Source organism: Gossypium raimondii, chromosome 10 (genome assembly GCF_025698545.1).
Source record: "Gossypium raimondii isolate GPD5lz chromosome 10, ASM2569854v1, whole genome shotgun sequence".
Classification (NCBI taxonomy): Eukaryota; Viridiplantae; Streptophyta; class Magnoliopsida; order Malvales; family Malvaceae; genus Gossypium; species Gossypium raimondii.
This window is the reverse complement of record NC_068574.1, coordinates 13022732-13050132: the sequence shown is the minus strand read 5'-3', so window position 1 is coordinate 13050132 and position 27401 is coordinate 13022732. Positions and strand designations below refer to the sequence as shown.

The 27401-nt window shown below is 32.7% G+C and overlaps 3 protein-coding genes and 4 non-coding genes across 11 annotated transcripts; 5 read left to right on the top strand and 2 right to left on the bottom strand.

Moving 5' to 3' along the window:
• Positions 1-308: 308 nt before the first annotated feature.
• Positions 309-3349, bottom strand: LOC105777701 (SMR domain-containing protein At5g58720). Of its 5 annotated transcripts, none has more exons than XM_052621662.1 (7): positions 3157-3313; positions 2892-3061; positions 2735-2779; positions 2294-2350; positions 1377-1433; positions 1050-1117; positions 695-940 (listed from the first exon to the last, which is right to left on the bottom strand). In XM_052621662.1, the coding sequence occupies exons 2-7, from the start codon at positions 2943-2945 to the stop codon at positions 868-870; spliced, it is 354 nt and encodes a 117-aa protein (XP_052477622.1). In that variant the 5' UTR covers positions 2946-3061; positions 3157-3313; the 3' UTR covers positions 695-867. The 5 variants fall into 5 exon arrangements, with proteins under 5 accessions (XP_052477623.1, XP_052477622.1, XP_052477624.1 ...); XM_052621664.1 differs by having other exon boundaries at positions 2294-2340; positions 2735-2750; XM_052621663.1 differs by lacking the exons at positions 695-940; positions 1050-1117 and adding an exon at positions 309-639 and having other exon boundaries at positions 3157-3349.
• A 9579-nt stretch (positions 3350-12928) lies between these two features.
• Positions 12929-15515, top strand: LOC105777824 (protein CURVATURE THYLAKOID 1D, chloroplastic). Its single transcript, XM_012601315.2, has 5 exons — positions 12929-13097; positions 13243-13481; positions 14882-14986; positions 15078-15149; positions 15236-15515. Exons 1-5 carry the CDS (start codon positions 12971-12973, stop codon positions 15305-15307), a joined length of 615 nt encoding a protein of 204 aa, XP_012456769.1. The 5' UTR covers positions 12929-12970; the 3' UTR covers positions 15308-15515.
• LOC128034398 (small nucleolar RNA snoR128) lies at positions 13839-13935 on the top strand. The gene has a single exon (XR_008190522.1). It is a non-coding gene; the product is annotated as a small nucleolar RNA snoR128 (small nucleolar RNA).
• Positions 14123-14203, top strand: LOC128034401 (small nucleolar RNA snoR128). Its single transcript, XR_008190525.1, has one exon. It is a non-coding gene; the product is annotated as a small nucleolar RNA snoR128 (small nucleolar RNA).
• Positions 14297-14377, top strand: LOC128034400 (small nucleolar RNA snoR128). The gene has a single exon (XR_008190524.1). It is a non-coding gene; the product is annotated as a small nucleolar RNA snoR128 (small nucleolar RNA).
• On the top strand, positions 14471-14552 carry LOC128034399 (small nucleolar RNA snoR128). Its single transcript, XR_008190523.1, has one exon. It is a non-coding gene; the product is annotated as a small nucleolar RNA snoR128 (small nucleolar RNA).
• A 2132-nt stretch (positions 15516-17647) lies between the features above and the next one.
• Positions 17648-18472, bottom strand: LOC128033885 (uncharacterized). Its single transcript, XM_052622372.1, has one exon. The coding sequence runs from the start codon at positions 18470-18472 to the stop codon at positions 17648-17650; it is 825 nt and encodes a 274-aa protein (XP_052478332.1).
• Positions 18473-27401: the final 8929 nt, after the last annotated feature.

Genomic DNA, 27401 nt, shown 5'->3' with positions numbered 1-27401 from the left:
ATGCATACAAGCCAGAAAATAACATTACCAGGTAATAAACATTTCAAAATATATCCAATAAGTAAGTTGAATATAACATTAGAGCAGTACAAGCTTTGTCCTGCGTTCTATATATGGGTCCTAGCCATAGAAACCAAAAACCGCAATGAAGGGGATAATGTCGAATTCCCTACTTCTCAATTATTTGCATATTCAATTAAAAAAAAAAGCATGGAATTATAAAGATATCATGCATATTGGTCAACAAAGAAAATGTTCTGTTTACTGTGGCGACCATGTAAAATTTGCTAGGGTCAAAAAAAGTTGGATGAATCCAAAAGAACAAGAAATTATTGTTGGATGAATAGGTTAATACAAGGATTATTGTAAGATAAAGCCATGAACCATAATCCACGTAACAGATACAATATGACTAATTCATCTATTCTATAAAATGCTAAACAAATCAACTCATGCTAGCAACAAAATCGAAGATAGAACAACTAGGGTGTCACTGGAAACTCCCCAACTTTAAGTATCAAAAATATAATAAAATAGATTTTCCAACTTCTTTAAATCTAGCACTACCGCGCCATTCTGCAAGGCTTCAAGCAAAACAATCCCCAACCATTCTTCCATCTTGTCAAACAAATAGGTTACCTGCAGTAGGAAAGATGCTCCATACCAAAACGAGTTTCTAATGAAAGTAAAAGAATGCAGCAACTCTATCTTTGTTAATAAGAATTTACAGTCTATCATGAGTCTTTGTCATTACCAATAACTGAGTCAGATACATGATTTTGCTAAACTCAACGTACAGTAACACGGAAGCTTCATCTTCAAGAAGCTTCCACCTACCTAAGGAGGAAAGAGAGTTGACAGATCAATTTACAGTCTCATTGCTTGTTTGACATGTTGCCCATGCAAATCAATTGTTATCACATTTTCAAAGCCTTTGTTCCTGGAAAGAGAGTTGACAGATCAGTTCACTAAACCACAAGAGAAGGTAGAGGCAGGCAGAGAGAGAATACTTCTTGTTTACAGATTCAGTTAGTTATACAAGGACTAACCTAGCTTTAAATATATTCTGGCTTGCCCTTTCATCTGCTTCCCGTGCCAATTTAGTCTGTATCTTTCCCTACTCAGATGCAAGGTATTATCAAGTCAGAATTTTTTTCTAAAGCCAACCCTTGGCACAAGTTTTGACATAAGACATCATATTGATGTCAAGCAGAGAAGAAGACAAGTAAAAAATTATGGGATATTATCCCCAGTTCTCATGTTGCTTCATTTTTGTTGCCAGTGTTTCCTTTTCAAAATTTGCCAATGACATGGCATTACATCTATAACTTACATGCAACACATGATTCATAACATCCCCCAAGTAGAAAACACACCTGATCAGAAAGATAAGCCGCGTACTCCAACTCTCCCTTTGAATATGCAGTAGCAGCCTGTAGAAGAACATTCATTCTACCATCACATAGTCAACTGTACTCATATCAATTACAAAAAATTCATATGGAGCAATGCAACTTGTATTCATGATGTTCATATACGTATGTATGTATGCATGTATGTATTTGGTTTATAGAAATAACAAATATACATATTGCTATAAACGTTATACCTTCTGAAAATAAGATCTCATGGAATCCCAATGTTCTTTGGCACTCTCTCTAAATTTGTGATATTCATCTCCTTAGCTACAAATTACAGAAATTATGAATTGTAAAGAAAAAGATGATGAAAAACAGTGCAGATGCGTATATACAAGTTGTACAAAAGAGTTTATGATGAATATTTTGAGAAATGGTTATAAATGCTACGTGAAGAAGGAAATAAACACAATACAAACCTTAAAGAAAACTACATCCAATCAAGAATCACCTTAAAATTCTTCCGTTCCTTTTTCTTCTTATTATTTCAGTAGACTTTTTTAAGTTCTAAAAAGGAACCAAAGAGTGACCTAACCACTTTTACGATTATTCTTATGTCTTGATTTCTCATAATAAGTAGAGGGGGCAGTTATTCAAGTAGCTCTGAGTACTTGTATATTCAAATTATGGCAGGAGTAGGACAAACAGAAGAAAAGTAATGCATATGTATCTAGCATACATGTGACTAACAATGAAAAGATAATTAATAGCAATTTGTCAGTTTACCCTTCCAATAGAGGTGATCAAGTGCAATTTAGCAAATAAAACTGTTTATAGTGATATTCATAACCCCATTTCAAAACCAGAGGTCACAATACAAACAAACTCACACATACAATAACATGCAAAGCCCGAGAAAATTAACAAGAGAATACCATAGATATCCTGCTGAGGTTCTGCATCAGTATAGCTGCAGCTAAACCTGCATCCGACTAAGACAAGTCAACAGTTTCAGAAAAAAATTTACCTCTAGGCTTGGGTTCAACCATAAATTTAACTTTTAAAAAGAATTTGTAACAATATGAATCTAGTAGATAGCCATTTAAAATTTTTTAGCTATATCAATTTCAAAAATACAAAATTAAAAAATTTCCCAAACAAAAGGGGAAAATAGAATGAAGAAAAAAACCATGTCTTTTTAACTGTAGAGAGTGTAAAGCAGGTATAAAGATTAGAAATTTCTTGTTGTATACTAAAAATCTAAACCACCCATCAAAGAAGATGACAATATCTAACAATTTGATGGGAATCTAAGACATGGGATGAAAGACAAGCGACGCAAAAGGATGGAGCAAAGAAAGGGGTAGCAAGGTTACCTTGCGGTGAGGCCATCTGTCGAGACCATTTTCACGGTAGATTTTCTTGAGAACAGAGGTGCAAACGCCCGAGGGATGAAGATTGAATATAAAAATCATAAATTAAAAAACACCAAAGTAACTGAATTGTCCAATAAAATGCTTAGAAATAAAATACCAAGAGTGGAAGCGGCGTCGACAAGGGGAAGAGAGAAGAAGTCAGCAATGTCATCAAAAGAGAGAGATTAAGCAGCTGCTGCGGAGTTGGAGTTATGGTGATGTTTTAAGCTCATTTTTCCTTTCTATTTCCACTGTTCCCGCGCTCCTTTTGGCTTTCAATGTTGTCATCTTCTTTGACAAAATGGAGAACAGAAAAAAACGTGAGAAGAAAAGAAACGTACGAGAATAAAAGAAGCAGAAATCGATGGAAGGGAAAAAAATACCTTGCGAAACGTCGGAGAGGACGAGGGTAGAAAATGGAAAAGATGGTAACGAATTGGGAGGGAATCCCTAATCCGTGCTTAAAGATCGGAATGGCTATTACAACCAACGTCCGTAATAGATGCGGAGCGGAATTAGGGTGTAATAGCATTACACCCAACCAAACATCCGTTTGGTAGTGGGCCAGGGAGTTGGGGGGGAATGCATACCGATTCCCCCCAACCAAACATAGTGTAAGGTTTGAATTTCAGTATGAGTAAAAAAAATTAATTTACCCAAAATTACTTCATTAGTTTCAATTAACCTCATTTGTTTAATTGCAAATGAACTTTATTTTTATATTTGACTTTAAAATTTTATTTATTATTTAATTCTAGTTGAAATTAAAATTATATATTTGATTCATTTGCAATTAACAATCTAAAAACAAATTAATTTACAATTCAAATATTAAGGTAGTTTTATTACATTAGGCGTATTTTTGTTTTGGTCTTTCAATTTTAATTTTTTATTCGCTTTGATATTTTGATCACTATTTTGATAAAATCATTAATGAAATATTGGAATGAAGTTTTTCTTTTTCCATAATAATAAATTTAACTCTTTAATATTTACAAATTGTTTGGTTTTAATTCTAAAAAGGTTAATAAATTTAACCTTGATTTAAAAAAAAAACAGTCTAACAGTGATTGAACAAGATAGAGTAAGCTGAACCAAAATTTAAAGAATCTCCACACCATTAAGATAGATGTAAGTTTAGAGATAAACTTCACATATCATCTCAATGTAAATAAAAGACATTAACCAACAAAATCATAAAAGATTATAATTGGGAAATTTTTTATTGGATTACAACACTTCAATCATTTACAAATTACAAATAAAATGTGCAAATCTGACTTCTACGATTTCATGATTCAATCAAAAATATATAAAGAAAATTTAAAACAATATTCCATAGACCAAAAAAACATCACATCAACGATTTTTATTTTTGCAATAATACCCACATATGTATTAAGTTGATGTGCTTGAAATTCCGAAGAAGGAGCCTCGAAAACTCAATTCGGATCCCAAACCCGAACTGCTCTCCCGTCCAACCCCAAGAGATAATCAAATCCAACCAATGTTTTTAGGATTGCACCAGTGATTGGATGGATGAGATAACCAATTTAACTGTTCCAACCAAATTATAAGTTTACAAAAATAAACAATATATTTAAAAAGGCATCATTAAAACGATTCAATCATTTTTATTCAGTTTAATCGGTTTATATCAATTCTCAATTTAACTAGTTCAATATCATTCTCTAAATTGATACTCTAACTAATTTTTTATCCGATTCGTTTAATCCAATTCAAACACCCTTATGAATTCCAAAAACCGATCATCTATCAAGTTGAACATTTTTATATAAGGGGAAAAAAAGTGGGGTTGAATTGTTGTTAAGAATTTTCAAAGGTTGTGATACGTCGATACTCGATATACATAAAAATGTTTTAATCCCATCACTCTAGTTTCTTTTAACATTTTTAACAAGGTTTAAATGAAAATTTGGCCCTCAAATTATAGTGGTTTTCTTATATAGATACTTAAACTTTTTTAATCAAAAGTGGTACTTAAACTTCGATTTCATTACTCTTTTGGTCCAACCATTAACTATAAATTAAAAAATTCTCTTAACCAATAATATTGTGAGACGTCATTTTAATTAAATAAAAAATAAATTTAATAGTTAAGAGAATTTTTTAAGTTGGACTAAAAATGCAACGGAATTATACCAATCTTGACCAAAAAAAAAGTTTAGATACCTATATGTAGGATGAGCAAAGAAACTGAGAAAATCAAAAGCTGATTCAACCCATGTATTCAGTTCAAGTTTTGTATTGTTCAGTTTGGTTTTAAGTCATATGAAAAGAATGAAAAAATCTATATTTAAAGAAATAGTCCTAATAGAATAACAAATTGACTACTTCAATCTAATTCGTTATTATTATTATTAGATATCATCATATAAAAGATAAAGTTATGAGAATATTTCATAAAAAAAGTGTAATTTTATATTAGAGTAAGTGAAATATTCCTTAAATATAATACTTTTAATTTTAGGAAAATAGTTTATTAAAATTTATAATCTTTTATTTATAAAAGAAACAACTTTTCATAATTATACATGTTTGATAGTTATAAATTTAATCAATTATATGATATATTGTAATCACTCAATTATAAGTAATTAAATTAATAAAAAATACAGAGAAAAATATTAGGTATCTTGATGATTTGTGTATTAACTTTTTTAACAACTTTGAATGATTTATCAATTTAATAACTTAACTTAAAATATTTTTAAATAGTTTTATGGATGATTATGATATTAACCTAATTATTGAATTCACTTTATAAATGTATAAATGAATCTAGAAGATATATTATAATTATTGTAAGAAAAATCTAAAATCAAGAATTACAATATTAGACTATTGTTTTCTTTTACAAAGTCCAAATTTAGTAAAAAACAGTCAAACTGTAATTATGGTTTTAAATGTTCTATATGATTTTAGTTTCAAAATTGTAATCAAACCGAAATTTAAGGATTAAATTTTCATTTAAGCCTGCTTTATTGAAATATTAATGTGAAAAAATAGTGGAAGATGGAATTCCCAAGGTTTAAGCTGACCCCAAAAAATGCTTGGAGGGGGGAGGTTTGTCTTTTTCTTCGATAATAATAATAATAATAACTTCTTTTTGAAATTTTTAGTAGTTTTCTATTGTTCTTTTTTTCATTTATACGTTTCTTTTGGAAGTTTTTAGAATTAAGACTAAGTTGATTGTTAACGTAAATTTATTTATTTTTAGAATTAAAATCAGATTAATAAAAATGTAACTTTTATTATATCAATAAAAGAAGTTATGTCAACATTTCATTAACGATTTAACGAGTAGTGATCAAAATATCAAATTAGGCGTATGTCAAATTCTCTTCTTTTTTTCTTTGTAAAATGTTTAATTTGAATTTTAATTCTTCTATCATGTTTAAATTTGAAATTTAATCTATATATTTTGATTTCTAATAAAATTTGATTTATATTTTTATAATGTTAATAGTTAGTCCAAATAGTTAATATCGTTAAATTTTCAATTGAAATGTTACACAATTATATACAATTTTCAAACTTAAAATTAGTAGTTCGATTAATGAAATTTAATAAATTTCACTCTATTCGTGCATATATCACATCTTTTGGGTTTGTTTTGTTTTCTTTATTTAAAAATATAAGACAATCATCAAATTTCAGTTTTGACTCTTATATTATGATGAAATTTGGATTTAATCCATGTACATTAAGTTTGACATAATTTGATCTCTTTATTTTATAATTTCATTACTTAGTCTAAATAGTTAATATTATTAACTTTTTAATTACAATCTTGATACCATTTTTCTTGAGAGCACTATTCCAATAAAAATTATTTTCTCATTACTGAATTGAATTGAAGTTTTTAAGGAAAAATAAACTTTTTCAATGTTATTTTTTGTTACATCATTACCAAATGAATAGTTTTTTTAAATTTTAAAATGTCACGCCAATAAATTTAAAAGAAGAATTTTAACAATGGTAACAACCGAACCCAAAATTTTAAATTTGAAAAGTAGACTAACTAATATCTTAAAAATAAAAGTGTGAAGATTAATTTTCAAATGTACCAAGTGTACAGAAACTTAGAGTATATTTTACCTTTTAAATTTTTACTCTATAATTTGACACAAATAATAATTAACCCAATGCGAAGCATGAAACCATATTAAGCTATGTTTGTTTCATTCAAAACAACTTTTAGAAAATATTTTGGAAAAAGAAGTTGATTTTCTGAAAACCAAATATTTTCTAATATTTGGATGATTTTATGTAAAATATTTTTCATTATTTGGTAAATTTTCTAAAGCGTTTTTTAAAATATGTAAAAGCATTTTCTTTTGGCAACCAAATTTTATTTTATAATAATGTAAAATCTTATAATAATTAATATCTTATATAAACTTGCTTAAAAATCTTATATAAACTTAATAATTAACCATGCCTAATTAAAACTTAATTTGAAGTTACATATAAGAGTGAATAATGATACATTGGAGTTGAAAATGATAAGCAAGATTAAACAAATGATCATTTGTATATTGTTAAAATATCCATATTTTTTCCATAAAAAATTCATATTTTATACTATAAAATATTTATTGTGAAGTATTTATAAATTATAAAATATATTATTAAAATATTAATATAAAATAATTTCAACATTAAGAATATAATTTAAATTTTAAAAATATTATTAATGTTAAAATTTATTACTAAAATAAAGTGTAATATTAAATAATTTATTAATATAAATATAAATATAAATATAAATATAAATGTAAATATAAATAATTAAATATGTATGTTTAATAATATTGAAAATTAATAATATTTTATGTCATTATTTTAGTATTTTTAAATATGAAAATAAAAATATTATTATTTTGGTGAATTACAATAGGGTAAAGCCCTAACAAGTATGGGAGAGAAAATCCCATTCGATTTGAAAATACGATAAAAATTCAAAATTTGAATTAAATAGTTTGAGTTGTTTGAGTTAATTGAGTTATTCAAATCAACTCGAATAAAAATCAAGTTTTTCAATTTAACTCAAATATGAATTAGACAATTCAAATTATCTGAAAATCTAAATAATAAATGGTAAAACTACATTGTTTTGATAAATGTTTACCTATTAAGTTAAAAGACAAAACCATTATATTGTTTATGCAGTTAAATAATCTTGTATTTTGTCTACTAGTTAAATAATCGGTCCATGTAAACACAACATTGAGTATAAATAGTATGATTCATTAACTCGACCCGACTTGACTCGATTTGATTCGATTTGAAAAATTTTCAAATTGAATTCGGTTCCTAAAATAGTATTCATCAACTCGACTAACTCAAAAATTTTTTACTCGATTTGACTCGACTCGACCAAATACTCATCCCTACTAACAGGGACACGACTAGCACGACTCGAACTTAAGCCACACTTGGGGCGATGAACACTTTGGCCATCAGGCTAACACATAAGTTTTAAAAAATTATTATTAATACAATAATATAAGTTTGATCCAAGTTAAATCTTATATAAAAATCATGTTACTCATAAAGGAGATTTTATTCCCAAAAATGATTTACACTTTTCAAAAAGGGTAAGACAAATTTCAAAAAATAGGGTTTACTTTTCATTTACTTATAAGTCATTATTCGATAACCAATTTATTTTAGAAAAAGATCTTTCTAGTCCCTTTCATTTTCAAAATTGAGCAAATTGGCCACTCTAAAAAAAGTAGAGTAATTTAATTGTTGTCAATTTCAAAAGTGAGCAAGTAATGACAATTAATCATGTTGCTAATGTTTTCCATCAATTGTACATGATTTTGATTGGCATAATAACGTTTTTTTATGTGAGCATTAAGACCCAATTTCGAGCACATGAACGTGATGCACTTAACTTTCTTCAATACCCAATTACTAGCTCTAAATCTAAATAGATTAGAGCCCAATTGAATGTATTGGTCTAAAAGTGCATGACAAGAGGCCTTTAAGGACATGGTTTTGAGGGCTTAAACATTCAAGATTCCATTTTGAGGCAGACTTGGTTCCACGGATGGAAGCCTAGAAGTTGAACCTAATTAGAAGATATTTTTAAACTTGGAAGAGTTAGTGAGCAACCCAAATGCACACTCCTTTGAAGATTAACCATTTGAAGCTCATTTAGATCATTTGAACACTTAGTTGTTTTATTTTTTTAGCCTAATTTGTTAATGGCCCAATGAGGAAATTTCTTTTTAGGCCCAAGTTAATTTGATTCTTGTAAATTTGGTTCATGCACAACTCTTATAAAGTTGGTCAAATTCACTTAATATTTTATTTCCTCCTTTTTAAGTTTCTTAGGAAAAAAGAGTTATATTTCTTATCTCACTTTTTTAAGTTGGTACATTTGTGCCTAGAAGTGTACTTAGAGGAACACAAAAAACAAAGGCCATTTTTTCTTCTTTCTTCCATCTTTGCTTGTGAGAGGGACTTAGTAGGAAATTTGGAACTAGCACTCAATAAGAGATCCTTTTATTATATTGAATCCATTCATGGAACCAGGTGACTTGGCCCCTTGGTAAGATTGCTTAGGATACCCCACACTACCACCTTGTAGACTAAGAAACAAAGCCTTGTGATACCCTACCCCTCCACCATGAGTTATGTGCTTCTTATGAGTGCCCCTAATATATTCTCAACCTGTTTAGCTATTAAATAGCCATCAACCAAATTTTGTGGCTTAAACAACCTAAGGTATTGATAATGAAATTGCTTCATAGTCCCTAGTTGCTTAAGAGACACCAATTCTTCCATAGGGTCCTAGTAAATATAAGAACAAACCTTTCATTCAATCCTCTTGTGTCACGGAGCTAGATATTTCGTCTCATGATCCGTGCGGCCTTAGGTGAACTGTTCATTCCAAACTCGCCTAAGTCAGCGTAAACACCACAAGTGATGATTCCTTTAGAATTCCTCCAAGGCACCAATTTGTATAGCATAATCAATTATGCGAAAAGAAGCCATAAAAGAACAATAGAAAGGCACAAAAAGAACGCATGAGAGGTGTTTAAGTAAATGCTCTCAATATTCTATTACTCTCAAAGAACAATGAAACAATGGATGAATAAAGTGATTTACAAGTGAGGGGGAGGCTCTCTATTTGTAGTTGAGCTCCTCCAAAACCGACGGTCAAGATCAAGTTACATCGACGGACGAGATTAGCCTATTCCTTGATTTTAGGGATTTACAAAATTACAAAATATCAAATCTAATTTAATCTTTACAAGATATGATTCTTATCAATCTTCTAAGATTAGTTCCCATATTTACCAAGATATCCTTATGTTACCATATCTTCATCATTGGGCCACCTAGGCTTCAATCTGATAGGCTTCTCCAACAGCTTACCGAATCAGGCCAATTCTTGTGGGCCAAATGATCCCCATCTAAACAATAGATATCCATTGGCTGCATTTGGTGCGATGGTCACGGGCTTTGAACTGCGACTCGTGACACTTGCATAAGCTTCCTAAGTTAGTTAATACAATCCCCTCTACCTTTGGGCAAAGAAATGATGCCAGTCTAAGGCCTTTCCCTCTAGGTGTAACATGACCATCCAAACCGTAGCATGATCCTCTACACCCTTGGCTTCAAAAAACTGCTCCAACTTTAACCACCAGTCTTTGAAATCCTTGCCATCAAAACGAGGACAATCAAACTTGATCTGCTTGGTATTCGACTCCAAACTACTGGCACGAGAAAACTAACCTATATTTGACTGTAGTGATAGTACTACAGGCTCCTTAGGAGGAAACCTATAAGGGGATCCCCCTAAAATACCCTTACCCTTATCCTGAGCCATATTCGCAACTCCAGTGGCTTGTGGTTGCCCCAAGAACTGCTCCAAAATGGAGTACAACTCTAAACACATATCACTTTTAAATCTATCTTAGAATTCCCTGAACCTCGTATCCAACTTGACATCAATTCCACTCGAAGTTAGGACATTTCCTGCTGTAGTTGAGTCATTTCCTTCTACAACCTGGTGGTTACTCCTTTGTTGGCCATGAGGAACGTAGAGGCTCTGATACCCTTGTAATGATCCAAAAATGTAGGCAGAAAGACTAGATGAGGAAGAAGATAGAATCAGAGAGAGAGATGAGTAACTGAATTCTTCTTAATGCATAACCAACCAGACCCTCCATTCATGATAAAGGAGGGAACAACGACCAATTTACAATCTGGAAAACTGTTAGGCCATATGCCAAAACGAGCCGTTTCATTAATGGGCCTAAGGTCAAAACACATTGTTTCATTAAAGGACTCTAGACTCAAAGCTCAACGTTTTACCCCTTACAACTTAAACAGAAATTAAAGACAACTAACTTAACAACCATTTGAAAACTATTAATGGTTAATAGAAATTAACTTATAACAAGAACAAGATTTGACTTTTCTCCTTCCCAAAATCAATCAGACATGGGCCAAAATCTATCTCCTCTTATTTCAATCTATTTCTTTTCAAAATTATTTTATTTTCATTCTTTCTAGTTGTTTATTTGTTTAATTATTAGATCTAGTTCTAAACATTTTAGCAACTTGTCCATCCGTTGCTATCTATCAAATTTAGTCTCAAAGTTTACACACATTGTCAATTTGGTCCTAATTTAACAAATTTATCTAGCAACATTTGTGTTAATGTGTAAATGTTGAGGTTGAATTTGTTGAAAATTTTAGAATTAAGGCCAAAATAAAAAAATATGTAAATATTAAATGCTAAATTCATTATTATACCAATCAAAATTATGTACAATTAACGGAAGACATTAACTCCCAATTAATTGTCCTTAGATGCTCATTTTAAAAATTGACAAGGATTAAATTGCTTCATCTTTTTTAAGAAGGACCAATTTGCTCAATTTCAAAATTGAAAGGGACTAGAAAAATCTTTTACCAATTATTTCCTATTAAATGAACACATGAAAATATAAAAAATATTTTTCATAAATTATTTTTGGCGAAACAAACATGCATAAATTTAGGTTACCCATTATGTTATCATTATCCTAATAATGATAACTGGTTCAAATTCGATCGGTGGTTTACAGCCATATACAGAAAAAAGGCTTAATTGAAAAATTATCCCTTAAATTATACCCGTTTTCTCAAATTCGTACTTAAACTTTTTTTTATCTATTTGGGTACTCAGTACCCATTTAACCCCACCTTAACGCCGTTGGTCCAAAAAATTTAGTCCAATCTGTGTTCATCTACCAAATGCATCTCTTTTTCCGAACGATTCAATTAGGGTTTAGTTGTTTTCAAAATGGCATCATATTCCTTTCGCCTTCTAAACCCTTTAAAATATCCATCTCTTTCCAAAATATCCCTACTAAATCCCCACCTCCACTTCAATCATCTTCATCTAGCTCCACCCAACTCCAGCCTATAGAAGAACTCCCCCCTAAGCTCCAAGAAATAATAAAGCTTTTCCAATCCGTTGAAGAACCTAAAGCCAAGTACGAACAGCTGATGCTTTAACAAATATAAAAACAAGTTGACAGTATTGTTTTGTTTTGGGGTTTCGTCTTTCAAATCGGATTCGGCCTTTTAGGGTTTCTAGGGTTGCCAAATCGATTCAAAATAAAAACAAAGTGATTTCGGCCTGAAAACAAACTGAAATCCCAAGAAAATTTTGCTTCTGAAGAAGATAATGAAAGATTAAGATGATGAAATCTAAAAAAAGAAGTTTGGTTTTGATTACTGAAAGCAAACAAATGGGAAAGGTTACTGGGAAGAAGATGGATTTGGGGAAGAGTTCATAGTTTTTTAAAAAAAATTATTATTGTAATAAATTTAATTAATTTTTTTTTATTTTTTCCAGTTTTTAAAATTTTATGTAAAAATTAAAAAATACAGGTACATGGTGACGTGGCAGCTTCTGATTGGACTGATTTTTTTGGACTAACGGTGTTTAGGTCTGGGGTTAAATGGGCAACGGCACAATAATTTGAGTACCCAAATTGCTAAAAGAAAGTTTAAGTACCTATCTGTGAAAATGGGTATAACTTAGGGGGTAATTTTTGAATTAAGCCAAAAGAAGAAAAAAAAAGAACCCTAGAAAAGACGCCCTTATTAAATACACACAGCCAGTTCTAAGACGGTCATTTACCTCTTCACTCAAAAAGCATGGAGCCGCTCACTACCAGCCTCACCCATTCCATTTCCACTCTTCCACCCATCAGCTTCTCCGCCTCAGCTCCCTGTCTTCCCCCTCCGCAGCTTTCTGTCTCCACCGCCCGCCACCTCCGTTCCCGTAAGAATTCCCCTAAATCCTAGCCCCTCTTTTTTATTTCATCGTCTTTTTTTTTTTTTTTTACTATTATTTTTAGTCTCAATCTTTGCAAGTAATAACACTTCATATTAGAAGAGTTGAATGATCTTTTTTTGTTTGTTTGTAGGGGTTTTGCGTTTTAGTAATCTGTTGCCTAAAGCGACAACTTCGGAAGAAGCCTCCTCCACCGGTCCAAACCGATATTTCGGTGAAGATCGTGACCGCGTGGTGACAGTGGAAGAAGTTCCGGCGGTTGGGAATAATAATGTCTTCAATGAAAAGCTGCCACTTGAAGAACCTAAAGTAGAGTCAGCTGCCGATGAGGACTCGCAGATGTTCGATTTTTTGGAGAAACTTAATATCAAGGTTTGCCCTCTGCTTAATTATTTACACTGTTTATACATGCATCATAGGAGCTTCTCATAGGACAAAAGTTGATTTTTAATATAAATAAGGAAACTGATGGTTGATTTCTTGGGTTTCACTGAGATGATGCGTATAGGGACAGAGCATTTGCTTTTTGTTTGATTTTGTATATCGAATTTGTTGTTAAAATGTGCCAAATTGCATCAATTACTTGTTCAATTTTTTTGGAAAATGTGTTTCTGGGATTAGAATGAATTGCCAAAAAAAGGAGGAGAAACATTCTAGGTTCTTTTACTTGATTATTTATGTTACTCAAATGAACTTTTGTTGGATATTTATGCTTGTTATCAAATTGGGTTGCAATGATGAAGTTTTGGACTCAGTGGAAGGCATTTGTTGAATGCTTGATGAAACTTTCGACCATTATGTCGATCCTGAGCGGTTACCTGAGCAACCTAGGGACTTTATTTTCTTGCTTCTTTTTCTCTCTCTCCATTTTAGGGTTTATTTTATATATATTCATATGGTTGGTGTTTCATCCTAGCCTTTGATTGAGAAGGTTAGAACCTCCCTTTTAATATTCTTTGCCCTTAGATTTTGTTCATTATGTATTAAACTACTTTGATGAATTTGCATATTTGTTGCTGTGATGATTATATTAAAATTTATGAAAATTTTGTGAATCATCGGCAACTATGTCGGTCGAGCGGTTACCTGAGCAACAAAATTTGTTCAAATTCTATCGCTTTGTTGATTTATCACATTGTTTTAGTCGTCTTACAATTAATCTTATTGTATGTGAATCTGCAGTTTTGTTGCTGTGATGATTATATTAGAATTTATGAAGATTTATGAAACATCGACAACTATGTCGATCTGAGCGGTTACCTGAGCAACAAAATTTGTTCAAATTCAATTTCCTTGTTGATTTATTACGTTTCTTTAGTCGTCTTATGATACATTTTATTGTATGTGAATCTGTGGTTTTGTTGCTGTGATGATTATATTAGAATTTATGAAAATTTAATGAAACATCGACAACCATGTCGATCTGAGCGGTTACCTGAGCAACAAAATTTGTTCAAATTCAGTTTCTTTGTTGATTTATTACTTTGTTTTAGCTGTCTTGTAATATCTATAGTCTGTCCAACTTTTTAGTTCTTGTTGATCTCTTTCCTTGTGGTTTTGGCTGATGATTTCTCTTGCTTGTCTGTCTCTTTGTCCTGGTTTCTATGGTTGGTGTAAGAAGAGAATGATTTGAAACAGAGTGTTGTAGAGTTGCTCCATACAATTCATAGTACTTTGAGAATTTAGGGTTTATAGTTTGCATCTTCTACAGTACTTATCATTTCTATTGGTTTTCGATCGATTCTGATGATTCGATTGGTAATTACTTGCAGCTTGACTCTGGAGATGGATATTCAATCATATTATATGGAACTGGTGCCTTGTTTGCATTGTGGCTAGCCTCATCTCTTGTTGGTGCTATTGATTCAATTCCATTGGTGCGTGTTAAATCTGAATTCCGAGTTTCTTTGACGTTGAATAAAACATTTTGTATTCCTTTTGATTGACGATTCTAATCGTAACATTCAGTTCCCTAAATTGATGGAAGTTGTGGGTCTTGGCTACACAGTCTGGTTTAGTTCTCGATATCTGTTATTCAAGGTAACTGCCAGCTTTTAACAGTGGAGGTTCTTGATAATCACTGCCGTAGAGCAAGTACTAATTCCTTATTTACATGCATTTCACAGAAAAGCAGGGAGGAGTTGGGTACTAAAATCGAAGAACTTAAGCAGCAGGTCCTTGGCTCAGAGGACGGTTAATATAGGAGGATTTCATTCCAGTGAGTTTTGCTTGACACATGAAAATGGAAGAAATGCAGAGTTGGATATTTTCTCTAGTTCATATTTAGGAACTTAAAAGAGTACAAAGATATGTCAATAACAAAAACTAGTTAAAAGCATAAAGATAAAAGATTTTGTTGGTTTGTTCTTCTATGCATATCCTGCAAGTATGTATTTACTGTGTTCACTGGCAATGGTTGATATATGCTTGTGTGTGTATAATATCTTATATAAATGATGAGACAAGATATGAAAATACAAATAGCAGCTGATTCATCAAGGGAGAGTTGTCCCTTTTTCAGCATTTACGAAAGCAAATACCAAGAGACTCTTGCCGGAGTGAAGAATTCTCTGATTATTAGTGGTGGGAGCTGAATGTTGGATTTCATCGGATACTGCTGCTGCTTTTTCCAATCATGGCTGGAGAGGGATGGGGACTCTTACAGTTTTTCAGCGACTACCATTAACATAGGGTTTACGGTTCATAGGAATGGTAGCAGTGAGCAAGGGGGCTGGTCTAACCCTATTGATGTGATGTCCTTGTCTAAGTCTAAACTGTAAACTTTGCTGGCAGACATGTTAGGGATTTAAAAGAAAAATTGAATTCTGAGTAAATCTTGAACTAATTTGAATAAGTAATTTAAGTTACTTTATAATTTTTAAAAATTATAATTTTTCTAAAGTAAGTTTTAAAGAACATATAGAAAAGCTTTAAAAAATAAAAAAAGATAATTTTGGGATTTAAATAAATTAGTTAATGATAGATTTAATTTTTACTTTGAAAGAGTTTTAAATATATGATTTTAAATTTACGTGTTTTGATATAAAATTAATAATATTGTCATAAGATTTTAATTTGATATATTTAACTTTTTAATTTTACTCGATTTGACTTGAATTTTATTTTACTCCACTTGATTTGAAAAAAAATTAAATTGAATTAAGATGATAAAATAGGAATTATCAACTCAATTAAATTAAAAAATTTTCACTCAATTCGATCAAATGCTATGCTAATTAAGTTTTAAAATCAGAACAGTTGCAATTTCAAGCCCAAGCATCGTATGGCCCATGGGCCTCAGCTATCTATTAAATACAACAAATCGAAATTTAAATGAAATCAAAATAGTTGATAAAGCTGACCGGTGCTGGGGCTGCACCTTCCTCAAAAGAAATGAAAACTAGAGATCAACATGACAAACCTGAAATCAAAAGTTATTAAGACTTGTATTAAAAAGCTTCATTACTATTCACTTGAAAACCTTCTCCTGACAGACATGAACATTCATGTTGAGTTAATGACTGAAACTCAAATACACTCACACCACAAAGGGTTTTTATCTTTTTTGATATTTGCAAATTAATCCTTCAAGATTTTGTCATACCATAATCCTAACACATACAGTGGTGCGAGGATACCCCAGCACTACATGTTATTCCTAATATATATAGTTTCCTTATTCCTAGGAGTGATGCGAGGAGACTCTAGCACTTCATGTTAAAGTCCCCATCAACCTTCACCTAAAAAAAATAGTAAATGTAACTTTAAATCTTTATAGTAAAAGTTAGATTATATTTTTTATTTACTTAAAAAACGAATAAATTAGTCATTTCTATAGTTAAAAACAGGCTGTTAATGGAATAACCTAACAGTTATGTGACATGGTACGTGTATTTTATGCTGAAATATAAAAATTAATTTATGGATAGATTTTTAATAAAAAAAAAATTAGTTTACTTCTTGATCTATAGTATGAGAGGCAACCAGACTAGCTAGGAGACCACATATTCATTCCCTAGATGCTAAACTTATCAGAAAACTGTAATTGCAAAAGTTGAGAAATACTATCAATAAAATTCTCAACCAAGTCCCTTCTAACATGCAATACAACTAATACAAACAGATAATCAAACATGAAATACAAAAACTGCAAACAGATATATCAATTCCTTCCTTCTAACATGCAATACAAGAAATGATAAATCAATTCCTTCAAGAACAAATAGTTAAACCTGAGATTCAAGCACATAACCAACAACCATAACAAAGTTCCCATTACTAGTACCATACAATAACAAGCATTGTCATTTCAACAACCATACCTTATGTTCTTCAACTATAAGATTAAAAAACACATTCCATTAAAAAAGAAGAAGAAGCTGTTTTGCTGTGAAATCTGTTTACTAAGCAATCTCTTTCTAGACTAGTATAACATTACTCTATTTTTAATTTAGCAGCAGATAGGAAAGACATGAATCCTTTAATCAGCACCCAAAGAAACTATCTATACCCTTTCCCCCATTGATTAGGATCTGCAATTATCCATCAAACCATTCATCATCATCATCTCCATAAAACCTTATCTCATAAAGCTCATCATCATCATATTCATCAGAACCGCCATTCTTATCACTTCCAAGCCTTGTTCCTCCACTTCCACAATCGATATCTGCAACTTCATTCATTTCCACAACCTTCATCTTCCCTATGTCCACCTTTACCCCTCTCCCCATCACTTTCTTTGGATTCTTCAGCACGGATTTCACTCTCTTCATTACAACCTTTCCTTCACCATTGCTCAAATTTTCAGCTTTCACGTTACCACCCACATCTTTCACATCCATTCCCTTCTTCTCATCGTCACTATCATCAGAGATTTCCACAACAATGGGCTTTTTCCCATTGTCTCCCTCCCCAACCTGTTTCTTGTCACGCAAGAAAACATCCCCAGAGTAACCTAATGGAAAAAACCCATAGCCCCAATAATACTCTCTGACTTCCCCGTTCATCAGTACATGTTCCGGTGGTGCTGCCACCGCCAGTCCATGAAACCCCTTTCTACAAGTTTGACAAACCAAGCAGCAATCTTCATACTTCTTTTCGTATTCGTACATGTGATAACAGTATGGACAAACCGTCCAAAACGTACTCTTATCGTCTTCACTCTTTGTCTCATTTGCTGCACCTTTTTCTTGCTTCAAGCAATCAGCTTTGAATTCATTTCCATCGCAACCAATGTTGAAAAAAGGGGTTTCCTTTCTTTGATCGCTCGCGATATTTGTTTGGGAGCTTTGGTCATGGTGTTGTGGTGGATTGAAACCAAAGTTCGTATCTTCTTGAATAAAAGAGAAGTTGGTATCCATGGGGTTTTAACACACTAGCAGGGTTTCAAATAGGGGTTGCTTAGTGGTGCTGTGCCGCTGTAAATCAAGCAAGGTAGAGAGTAGATAAATCTCCTAGAAATCTTCAAAGAATACTTAGGCGGCGGGATATGTTAGAGGACTTTTATGACTTAAGAGAGACGAGAGTTGGTACGGGATTTTAAAGGAAATTTTAGGGAAAAAAAGTTATATATAATTTTTATTCGAATTTAATCATTGTAAAATAATTAAAAAATAATTAACAAAAATCGCTCTTATAGTTTTAACCCAACATTATCCATCAATTAAATCTTCGAAATTAATTTTTATCTAATTTTATTAAGTATTAAGCTCATAATTTACGTAAAAATATTACATGATAATTGATGTGAAAATTAATAACATAATTTATGCTAGATTAATAAATATTTAAACGAACACTATCGATGAAATTAGTTTTTCATTGAAATTTTTAATGTTCATTAAATGTCGAAGTTAGAATTGACATAAAAATAATGACATGAAAACCGATGTGAAAATTTAAGGCATAATAACTTTCATGTGGATGCTACGTTAGTAAAGTTAACGAGATTAATCTTTTCATTCATTTTGAGCAATTTGACAAATAATGTAAGTTTAATGATTAAAAGAGACGGAAAATTAAGTGGAAGGTTAAAATAAAATTTTTGTAAAGTTTGAGGGCTAAATAAATCAATAAGTCAAAATTAATAATTCTAAAAATATATAAGAATATAAAATTTTAAAATAAATAAATTTAATAAAAACTTGCATTTACTGCATTTACCATATATACATACATATATGGTAAGATATTGAAACAAAATAGGAAATATATGGTAAGGAATTGAAACAAAATAGGAAACATAGGTGTCAACCTATTATGTTGACAAGTGGATAAATTATTTTTATTGAAAAATATGGGCCAGCTTTTTTAAATTATGGGAATTTATAAGTTGTTTTAGTAGGATAAACTAGTTACTAAACTATAAATTTTGTTTATTTTAGTCATAAAATTTGCAATTTAAGTATTTATATTATATAATTTGATTATTTTGATTACTCTAGTTAAAATTACAAATGGTAAGTTAACGTGATAATTAAAATAATTTGTATAATAATAAGTTTAGCTATGAATTTTACATATTATATTGATTTAGTCATAATTTTAAAAATTGGCTCTCAAACTAAAAAAATATAAAAATACATAAATATTTTCAAAAGAATATAATAAAAAATTCAAAATTTATATTAAAATAAAATAAAAATCCTCCAACCTCGTCCCTCTATGTTGCTAATCCTTAATTTGCTGTAACTAAAGGTAGCTTCAAAGAGTGTAGTTTTGCTGTATTTTTTGTTGTAATTCCTAGACCACTCTATACCATTTATTTTGAAGTCAATAGTTGTTAAAATCAAGCTGACGGTTGGGGTTAATTACAGTATGTCCAGCTCTAGGTTTAATGTAAGTCTTAGGAAAAAGTTTTATATATACACTACTTAGATTATTAGTGTAATAATATTATTTAAATTACCGTATATAATATTATTCCTTAATATCTAGTTAATTTAATAATAATAAAATTAAACCTTTTTGACCTTTTGTTTTCTTCCTAAATATACAATATAAAAAATGATTATGGAAATATATGAGCAGTAACAATTAGAGTAGTAATCATTTTGAATAAAATTAAATCAGTGTGGTTTAAATCGGGCAATTTACCAATAAATGCCCATTTTTGTAAAAAATTACCGAAATGGGCCCTCTATTTCATTATTTACCGGAATTGACCATTTTCCGCAAAATCGCGTCCACGTCAGCGCGATGTCAGGGTACGCGTCAGGAAATCGTGTCCACGTAAGCGCGAGATGCTTACGTGGACGCGATTTCCTCCTGCGCGTGAACAGTACCCAACGGTCAAAAATTTGACCAACGGTAAAAAAAAAACTATAAATACCTCCCACCCCTTTTTATTTTTTCACAAACAAATCCTCTCTCATATTTCCTCTCAATTCCTCTCAATTTCTTTCCAAAATTCTCTCAATTTCCTTCCAAAATTCTCTTAAATCCATATTTAATTTCAATTTCCTCTCAATTTCCTTCCAAAATTCTCTTAATTTCCTTCCAAAATTCTCTCAAATCCATATTTGATTTCAATTTCCTCTCAATTTCCTTTTTTAAAATAATTTTAAAATTTTTTTATATTTTTATAAATCGTAAAAATTTGTCCGATTTCTTCAATGGCCGCATCATTGACTCGTCTTGATAAGCATCACATATCGGTGGAACAAATGAAAATGGTAAGTGTTAAATTTAATTTTTAAATATTATTTAAGAATTTTTATTTATGCATTTTTAGATAATTATTAATTTGTTATTTGTTATAAAAGGATGTAGATCGGGTATTAGAATGCAATATCCGGAATATGCATGCTCCTCCATCACCGTTGGTAGAGAACTACTTGCGGGAAGCGGGTTTCTGGCACGTGGCGACGGTAGGCCGGGGATGCAAGTTGTACCCGAAATTGATCAGTGTGTTCATCGAGAGGTGGAGACCTAAGACGCACACATTCCATCTTCCATGTGGAGAGTGCACTATCACTCTAGAAGATGTCCATCTGCAATTGGGATTGCCGGTGGACAGGCACCCAATCACCGGGTCTACCCAATCTAGTAATTGGGAGGCGGTGTGCTACGAGCTTTTGGGCGTAATTCCGGATAAAATGAAGGGAGGTAAGGTCGAGATGGGCTGGTTACATGACACATTCCCTGATCCGAATGAAGATTCAACCGAAATTGAAAGAATCCGATATACTCGGGCATACATTCTTCAAATAATTGGAGGTTATCTGATGCCCGACACGTCACGGAGCCGCGTACATCTAAGACGGCTGCTGAAACTTGTTGATTTTAGAGCAGCTGTCGTCTTGGCTACATTATATCGGGAGATGTGCGGGGCGACACGACCGAGGAGAGCCAAAATCGGAGGTTGCCTGTCACTACTGCAGTCATGGGCACGGTTTCGCTTTCCATTTCTACGTCATCGACTGAATCACCCATATATATTCCCACTCATAACGAGGTAAATTTTATATTACATTTTACAATTATTATGTAGATTTTTAAAAATAAAAGTATGCTAAAAATTTATGTAATTAGGTGGAACCATCCGGCAAGTTATGCTCGATTACCGTCCACTCTTGAAGATATACGAATAAAACTAATTCAAATTGACAAACGAAATAACACAGATATAGACTAAATACCCATGTTGGTCACTTGTCGTCGTTCGCTCTTAGATGGATATTGCCTGTAGTAGTTCGAAGCAACGTGTCTTAGGCTATATCTATGGTGTGTGCGCTGCCATAAGCTTCCCTCTCGATCAAATGCAACTAGAATACCGGCGCCTCGATCTGAAATAACACAGATATCAGGTTGGGGGCAGACATGCCTCCTTAACCTAGAGAGAAAGAAATCCCAGTCATCAGACGACTCCCCCGGTGTTATTGCAAATGCAATTGGAAGAATTCTCCCACCGCCATCCTGTGCCACTGCAAGCAATAGCCGATGAGTATACCTACCGAACATGAAGGTACCGTCAATTTGTACCAACGGCTTGCAGTATGGAAATACGTCTCGGCATTGCTTAAAGGTCCAAAACAGGTGTTTGAACACTTGGCATCCACGTAGCAATCGACCGTTGTAGTACCCATGTTCCGTTTCAAGGTCTGTGATGGCACCTAGGACGTATCTCTTTAGCACCTGACACCACTGCCATATTTCATTATATGAGGCATCCCACCCACTATGCATCTTCTCCAACGCCTTTTGCTTAGCTATCCAAGCCTTGCGGTAAGAGGGCGTGTACCCCATTTGGCTATGGATATTGGCAATTAACACCGGCACTGAAGTCCTAGGATATGCTTTTATTGTGGGCAGTATCAAGCTAGCTAACATAGCTGAATCCATTTTGGGATGATTTTGTGAAACACCTATAATGGGAGTACATTAAATAATGTAACACTGCATAATAAAAGTATTATTCAGATACCGTCAATACTGTACCTGCAACACATGTATGTGGACCTTTGTACTTTTTTATCTCCCACAACCCTGTCCTTTTCCTTAACGAGGTGTAGATTTTCCATGAACATGTGCCGTCTTGCACTGCACATTTCGCCTCAAACTTATCAGATTTTGATTTAACGACGTGGTAGTTAACACCGTTTTTGATGCTATGTTATTTCAAAGCACCAATAAAACTATCCTTGTTGGTAAATTGATTACCAACTTCAAGTTCACCGAAATCTACCCCCGAACTTGTACGATCACGCGACTGGTGTGGTAGATCTGGAAACTCTAACGCATCATCCGCAGACAGATCGACATTATGCATGTGGGTTGGAGGTGAGTATGCTCTGAATTGTGGATTTTCTTCCTCATCTGAACTCCTTTCAGCATCTTCAGCTTCTGTTGGAATAGGCTCCGGTTCAGAAAATAAGCCAACTTCTGCACCATTAGACCCAGACTCTCGAGGTGGATCCACATCAGATTCATCTTCTAACCCACAATCATCTGCAGCGTACGAGGTCCCCTCACCAGTTGACATCGTAGGGAGTACGTCATCCCTTCTTCTGGGCATTTCATAACGTCCCCAATTGGATGTCGATTGCCACCCACTAGAACTTGATGCCGTTCCCCAGTATGTATTTCCAGCATCAAACGTCGAGCCACTGACGTACATGTCCCATCCACCGATAGAGTGTCTCGCAGGGGATGTGCATTCGACACAGCTACCGAACATGGGCTGTTCCGAATTTTGTAACCCGCTAACCAAGTGTCGGCCAGGGGTCGTGTATACATCTCGAACACCGGTCGTAAGTACATCAGTTGGCGACGTAAATTGCACATATAACTCAATATAAGGTGCTCCACTAGCAAGATGAGTCTGCACCATTGCCTCCAAGCTACGAGCACCTTTTATGTTGAACAAGTCATATGTCACCGGATCAACAGAAGAACAAAATCGATACGTCATGGACAGAACTTTCATTGGCGTCATTCCAAAAATTTTACGCCTAATTCTTTTACGAAGTTTTGTCAAATCTATATTCTGGTTAAAAACCAATCGCACCATATTCTCCGACAAAAAAATAACACCATTCTCGGTGTGGCAAACCTCACCATCGTAATAAATAACAGCACTAATACGTTCACTCTTTTTTTGAAACTCTAACTTTCTTAGCCTCTCTAAATTGTTTCTGCTGTGACTTATGCATTCTGAGAACATTATATGCCTAATTTATAGCCTCATTAAACATGCTATCAGAGTAAAAGCGCCCACGAGGCATGATTTCACAAATTCTTCTAAAATAGCATCCTGCTAGAAGCGATTTTATACTATTTGGTCAGAGAAGTCAAAAAAAAAAATATTTCTTACATGACCTACTGTAGCAAAAGCGCGTCCACGAGGCTGCGATTTCACAAATTCTTCTCAAATAGCATCATGCTAAAAGCGATTTTATACTATTTGCTCAGAAAAGTCAAAAAAATTATTTCTTACATGACCTACTGTAGCAAAAGCGCGTCCACGAGGCCGCGATTTCACAAATTCTTCTCAAATAGCATCATGCTAAAAGCGATTTTATACTATTTGCTCAGAAACATCAACTCTAAATTATTTCTTCCAGGACCTAAAAACCCTAAAAAGCTTGAACCCTAAACCCTAAAAGCCAAAAAAACCTAACGTGGAAAAAACAGCAAAATCGGCGTCTCGTCGGTAGCGATGTAAGTCAGCGTCGAAATCGCGTCCACGTGGCGCGAGATGCTTACGTGGAAGGAAATCGCGTCCTTGAGGGAGCGATTTCCTTCCACATAAGCATCTCGCTTACGTGACGCGATTTCTGACGCTGCACTCTCTGACATCGCTGTTGACGTGACGCGATTTCGCGAAAAATGGTCCATTCCGGTAAATAATTAAATAGAGGGCCCATTTCGGTAATTTTTTACAAAAATGGGCTTTTATTGGTAAATTGCCCGTTTAAATCAACTACATAAACCTACGCATTTAAGTTTTAGATAAAATAAAACATAAATATTATTATTTTCTTAATTTATGAAATAAATTTATATAGTCATAATTTTCTATATAAAGTGGGTCATAATTGACAAGTTATATATATATATAATTTTATAATTTGTTAAGAATTATTATAATTTTTATAATTCTAAAACATTTTAAGAAATTTTATCATTTTGTAATTCATATAATTTTACAATTATCATCCATATCCTATAATATCATTCATCTAGTCATCATAAAGTTAACATCAAGGGCTGTAATGCATTTCTTAATTTAAGGACTTAGTTCATTGCTAGTTTTAATTGATTTAAAAAATATTTTATGAGATTTTTAGTATTTAAATCATTTTAATAAAAGATTAAAAATTTAAGGGTTAGTATTCCTTTTTAACTCAACAAGTAGAAGTTAATATATGGAATGTGTGTTTTAATTTATTTTATTTTTTTAATATTCTTTCGAAAAACATGTTAGCATTTCATCCCTTATGGAGCTTTTTAACTCCACCAGTACCAAATAAATTTTCAAAATTTAAATACAAGTTAAATTTATACAATTATTTTAATAGTTACTATATACGTCATCATTTTATATTGAAAACTCATTGATGTTTTTATTTGATAATTATATTATTCATTTATTATTAAATTAGCTTTATAATTATTTTATGGGTAATATAAATTTTTTTGAAAATAAACTACAGATTGGGCTTTATTAATAAATTTCAAAAGTACATAAATAAATATCTAGAGAAAAAGAAAGGTCCGGATATGAGACTTGGCCCAGCATCAAAATAAACAAAGAAACGAAAAAACTAAAAACAACAAATCAAATCCTAATTCAGCCTAGAAAAACAACAGAACAAAAGTAAAGTTAGAAGTCTCTGGTATCCCATTAATGTTGCTGTTATTTTAGCCTAATCAGCAAGATGACTCTTCACCGTCTTGTCACTTCATCTGCCATTTCTTCAACAAGACGCATTCACACTCCCGAGGGGACTTTAATTTCGTCCATTCCATTACCAGCCCTCATTCAGACTCCCCACATTTCATCTTCTCCCTTTCCTGTTCAATCTGGCTCTCTCACTCTATCCCTTTCCTCTTGTTCTTCTGCATATTCGGGGACACCTCCAACCAGGTAAACTACTATTTTATTCTTCATTGTTTCTTTTGCTAAAGTATGCGCAAGACTGTTTCCTGCTCTTGGGATATATTAAAATATGCACTCCTTATATTTTAATAGTAGCTTATGAATATCGTGAATGTAGGCACATACCGTTGATTTATATGGGATTCTTGTCTCACATTTTTTTTATTATTGATAAAGAGTCTCCTTCAATAATGACTTTTTCTCAATGCATGTCTATGTCGATTTGGATCGCTCTCCGGAACACGAGTGCCTCAGCCGCAAAGGCTGATGCAACCCGTTGATAGATCTCCGAGCATGATAAAAGAACCTTGCCCTCACTCTCTCTGGCCACAATCCCTACAGCCGTTTGATTAAACTTTTCGTCGTATGCTGCATCAAAATTAATCTTCACGACTTGATCAGGTGGCTTCCTCCACTTGTTAATAGTTATAGAAGTTTGTGGTTTGTTTTTATCAATCTCATTCAACTCTGATAATAAAAATTAACAAATCTCCCTATTACTTTTCCAGATCTACTCACTTTTTTGTGCACTTTGTCATTCCTATCTCCCCAGATTGCCCATAATGCACAGCAAAATATCCTACACTGTGATGTTGAGTTCTTCGAAAATACCCAGGTTAGCCACTGTACAAACTCCAAATGATTTTCTTGCAAAAATGCTTGGCATGATAATTCTCTCCAAACTGAAATTGAAACAGGACATTCACGGAAGAGATGGTCCATGTTCTCTATTCCTACTCCACAACGGGGGCATATTGTTGTGTTTGTTAACTTTCTTAGTAGCATATTAACTCATGTAGATAGGAAATTCCATGATATCTTTCAGAGTGTAATTTTTATTTTTGAAGGAAGGTTCAGTAGCCATAATTTTTTTTGTAGAATTCCTTATAGTCGGCTTGTAAAGCGTAAGATCTAGGACCATCTTCAATACTTTGTAATAGTTTATAGGCACTGCGTATTGTGTATTTGCCTGACGCCTCAGCACTCCAGACCCAAAAATCTTCATGAGGTTCTTCTGCCAACGGAATGCAAATAATCTTCTCGGCAACATCTTCCGGAAAGGTAGAAGCTATCAACCCTTTCTTCCATGTTCTATTACTTTGATCAATTAATTCGGCAACTTTAAAATCATTCAAATTCCTAATTAAAGCTGATAACCTGTTCTTTTTCACGCTTGGGATCCAAAAATCATTACTAACTGAAATATTCGTACCCCTGCCCACCTTCCAACACAAACCTTCCTCTAAAGTGCCCTTTGTAGCCCAAATGCTTTTCCATGTATACGAAGCATTGTTCTCCAATCATGAATTTAAGAAATTAACATTTGGGTAATATTTTACCTTTAAAACTTGAGCTATTAAAGAATTTAGATTGTTCAAAATTCTTCACCCCTGTTTGGCTAGTAATGAGACATTAAATTGAGCCATGTTTCTAAAACCCAAACCACCTTTTTCTTTTGACCGACACAAATATTTCCACTGACTCTAATGAATTCCTCTTTTCCCATGCACTTTTTGCCACCAAAATTTAGCAAATATGCTTTCTATATCTCCACAAAGCAACTTTGGTAGTAAAAAACAAGACATAGCATAGGTTGGAATAGCCTGAAGTACTGACTTTCAAAATACTTCCTTACCTCCTTGAGATAACATTCTGGTACTCCATCCTTCAATTCTGGAATAAATATT

Excerpts from the sequence above, each read along its gene's own strand:
- LOC105777824 (XM_012601315.2), top strand. The coding sequence starts at position 12,971 with ATGGAGCCGCTCACTACCAGCCTCACCCATTCCATTTCCACTCTTCCA. Across the intron at positions 13,482-14,881 it reads TGGAGAAACTTAATATCAAG|CTTGACTCTGGAGATGGATA; the intron begins GTTTGCCCTCTG and ends AATTACTTGCAG. Across the intron at positions 15,150-15,235 it reads CTCGATATCTGTTATTCAAG|AAAAGCAGGGAGGAGTTGGG; the intron begins GTAACTGCCAGC and ends TGCATTTCACAG.
- LOC105777701 (XM_052621662.1), bottom strand. The coding sequence starts at position 2,945 with ATGACATTGCTGACTTCTTCTCTCTTCCCCTTGTCGACGCCGCTTCCA. Across the intron at positions 1,118-1,376 it reads CGGCTTATCTTTCTGATCAG|GGAAAGATACAGACTAAATT; the intron begins GTGTGTTTTCTA and ends GCATCTGAGTAG. Across the intron at positions 941-1,049 it reads CAGAATATATTTAAAGCTAG|GAACAAAGGCTTTGAAAATG; the intron begins GTTAGTCCTTGT and ends CTCTCTTTCCAG.
- LOC128033885 (XM_052622372.1), bottom strand. The coding sequence starts at position 18,472 with ATGGATACCAACTTCTCTTTTATTCAAGAAGATACGAACTTTGGTTTC.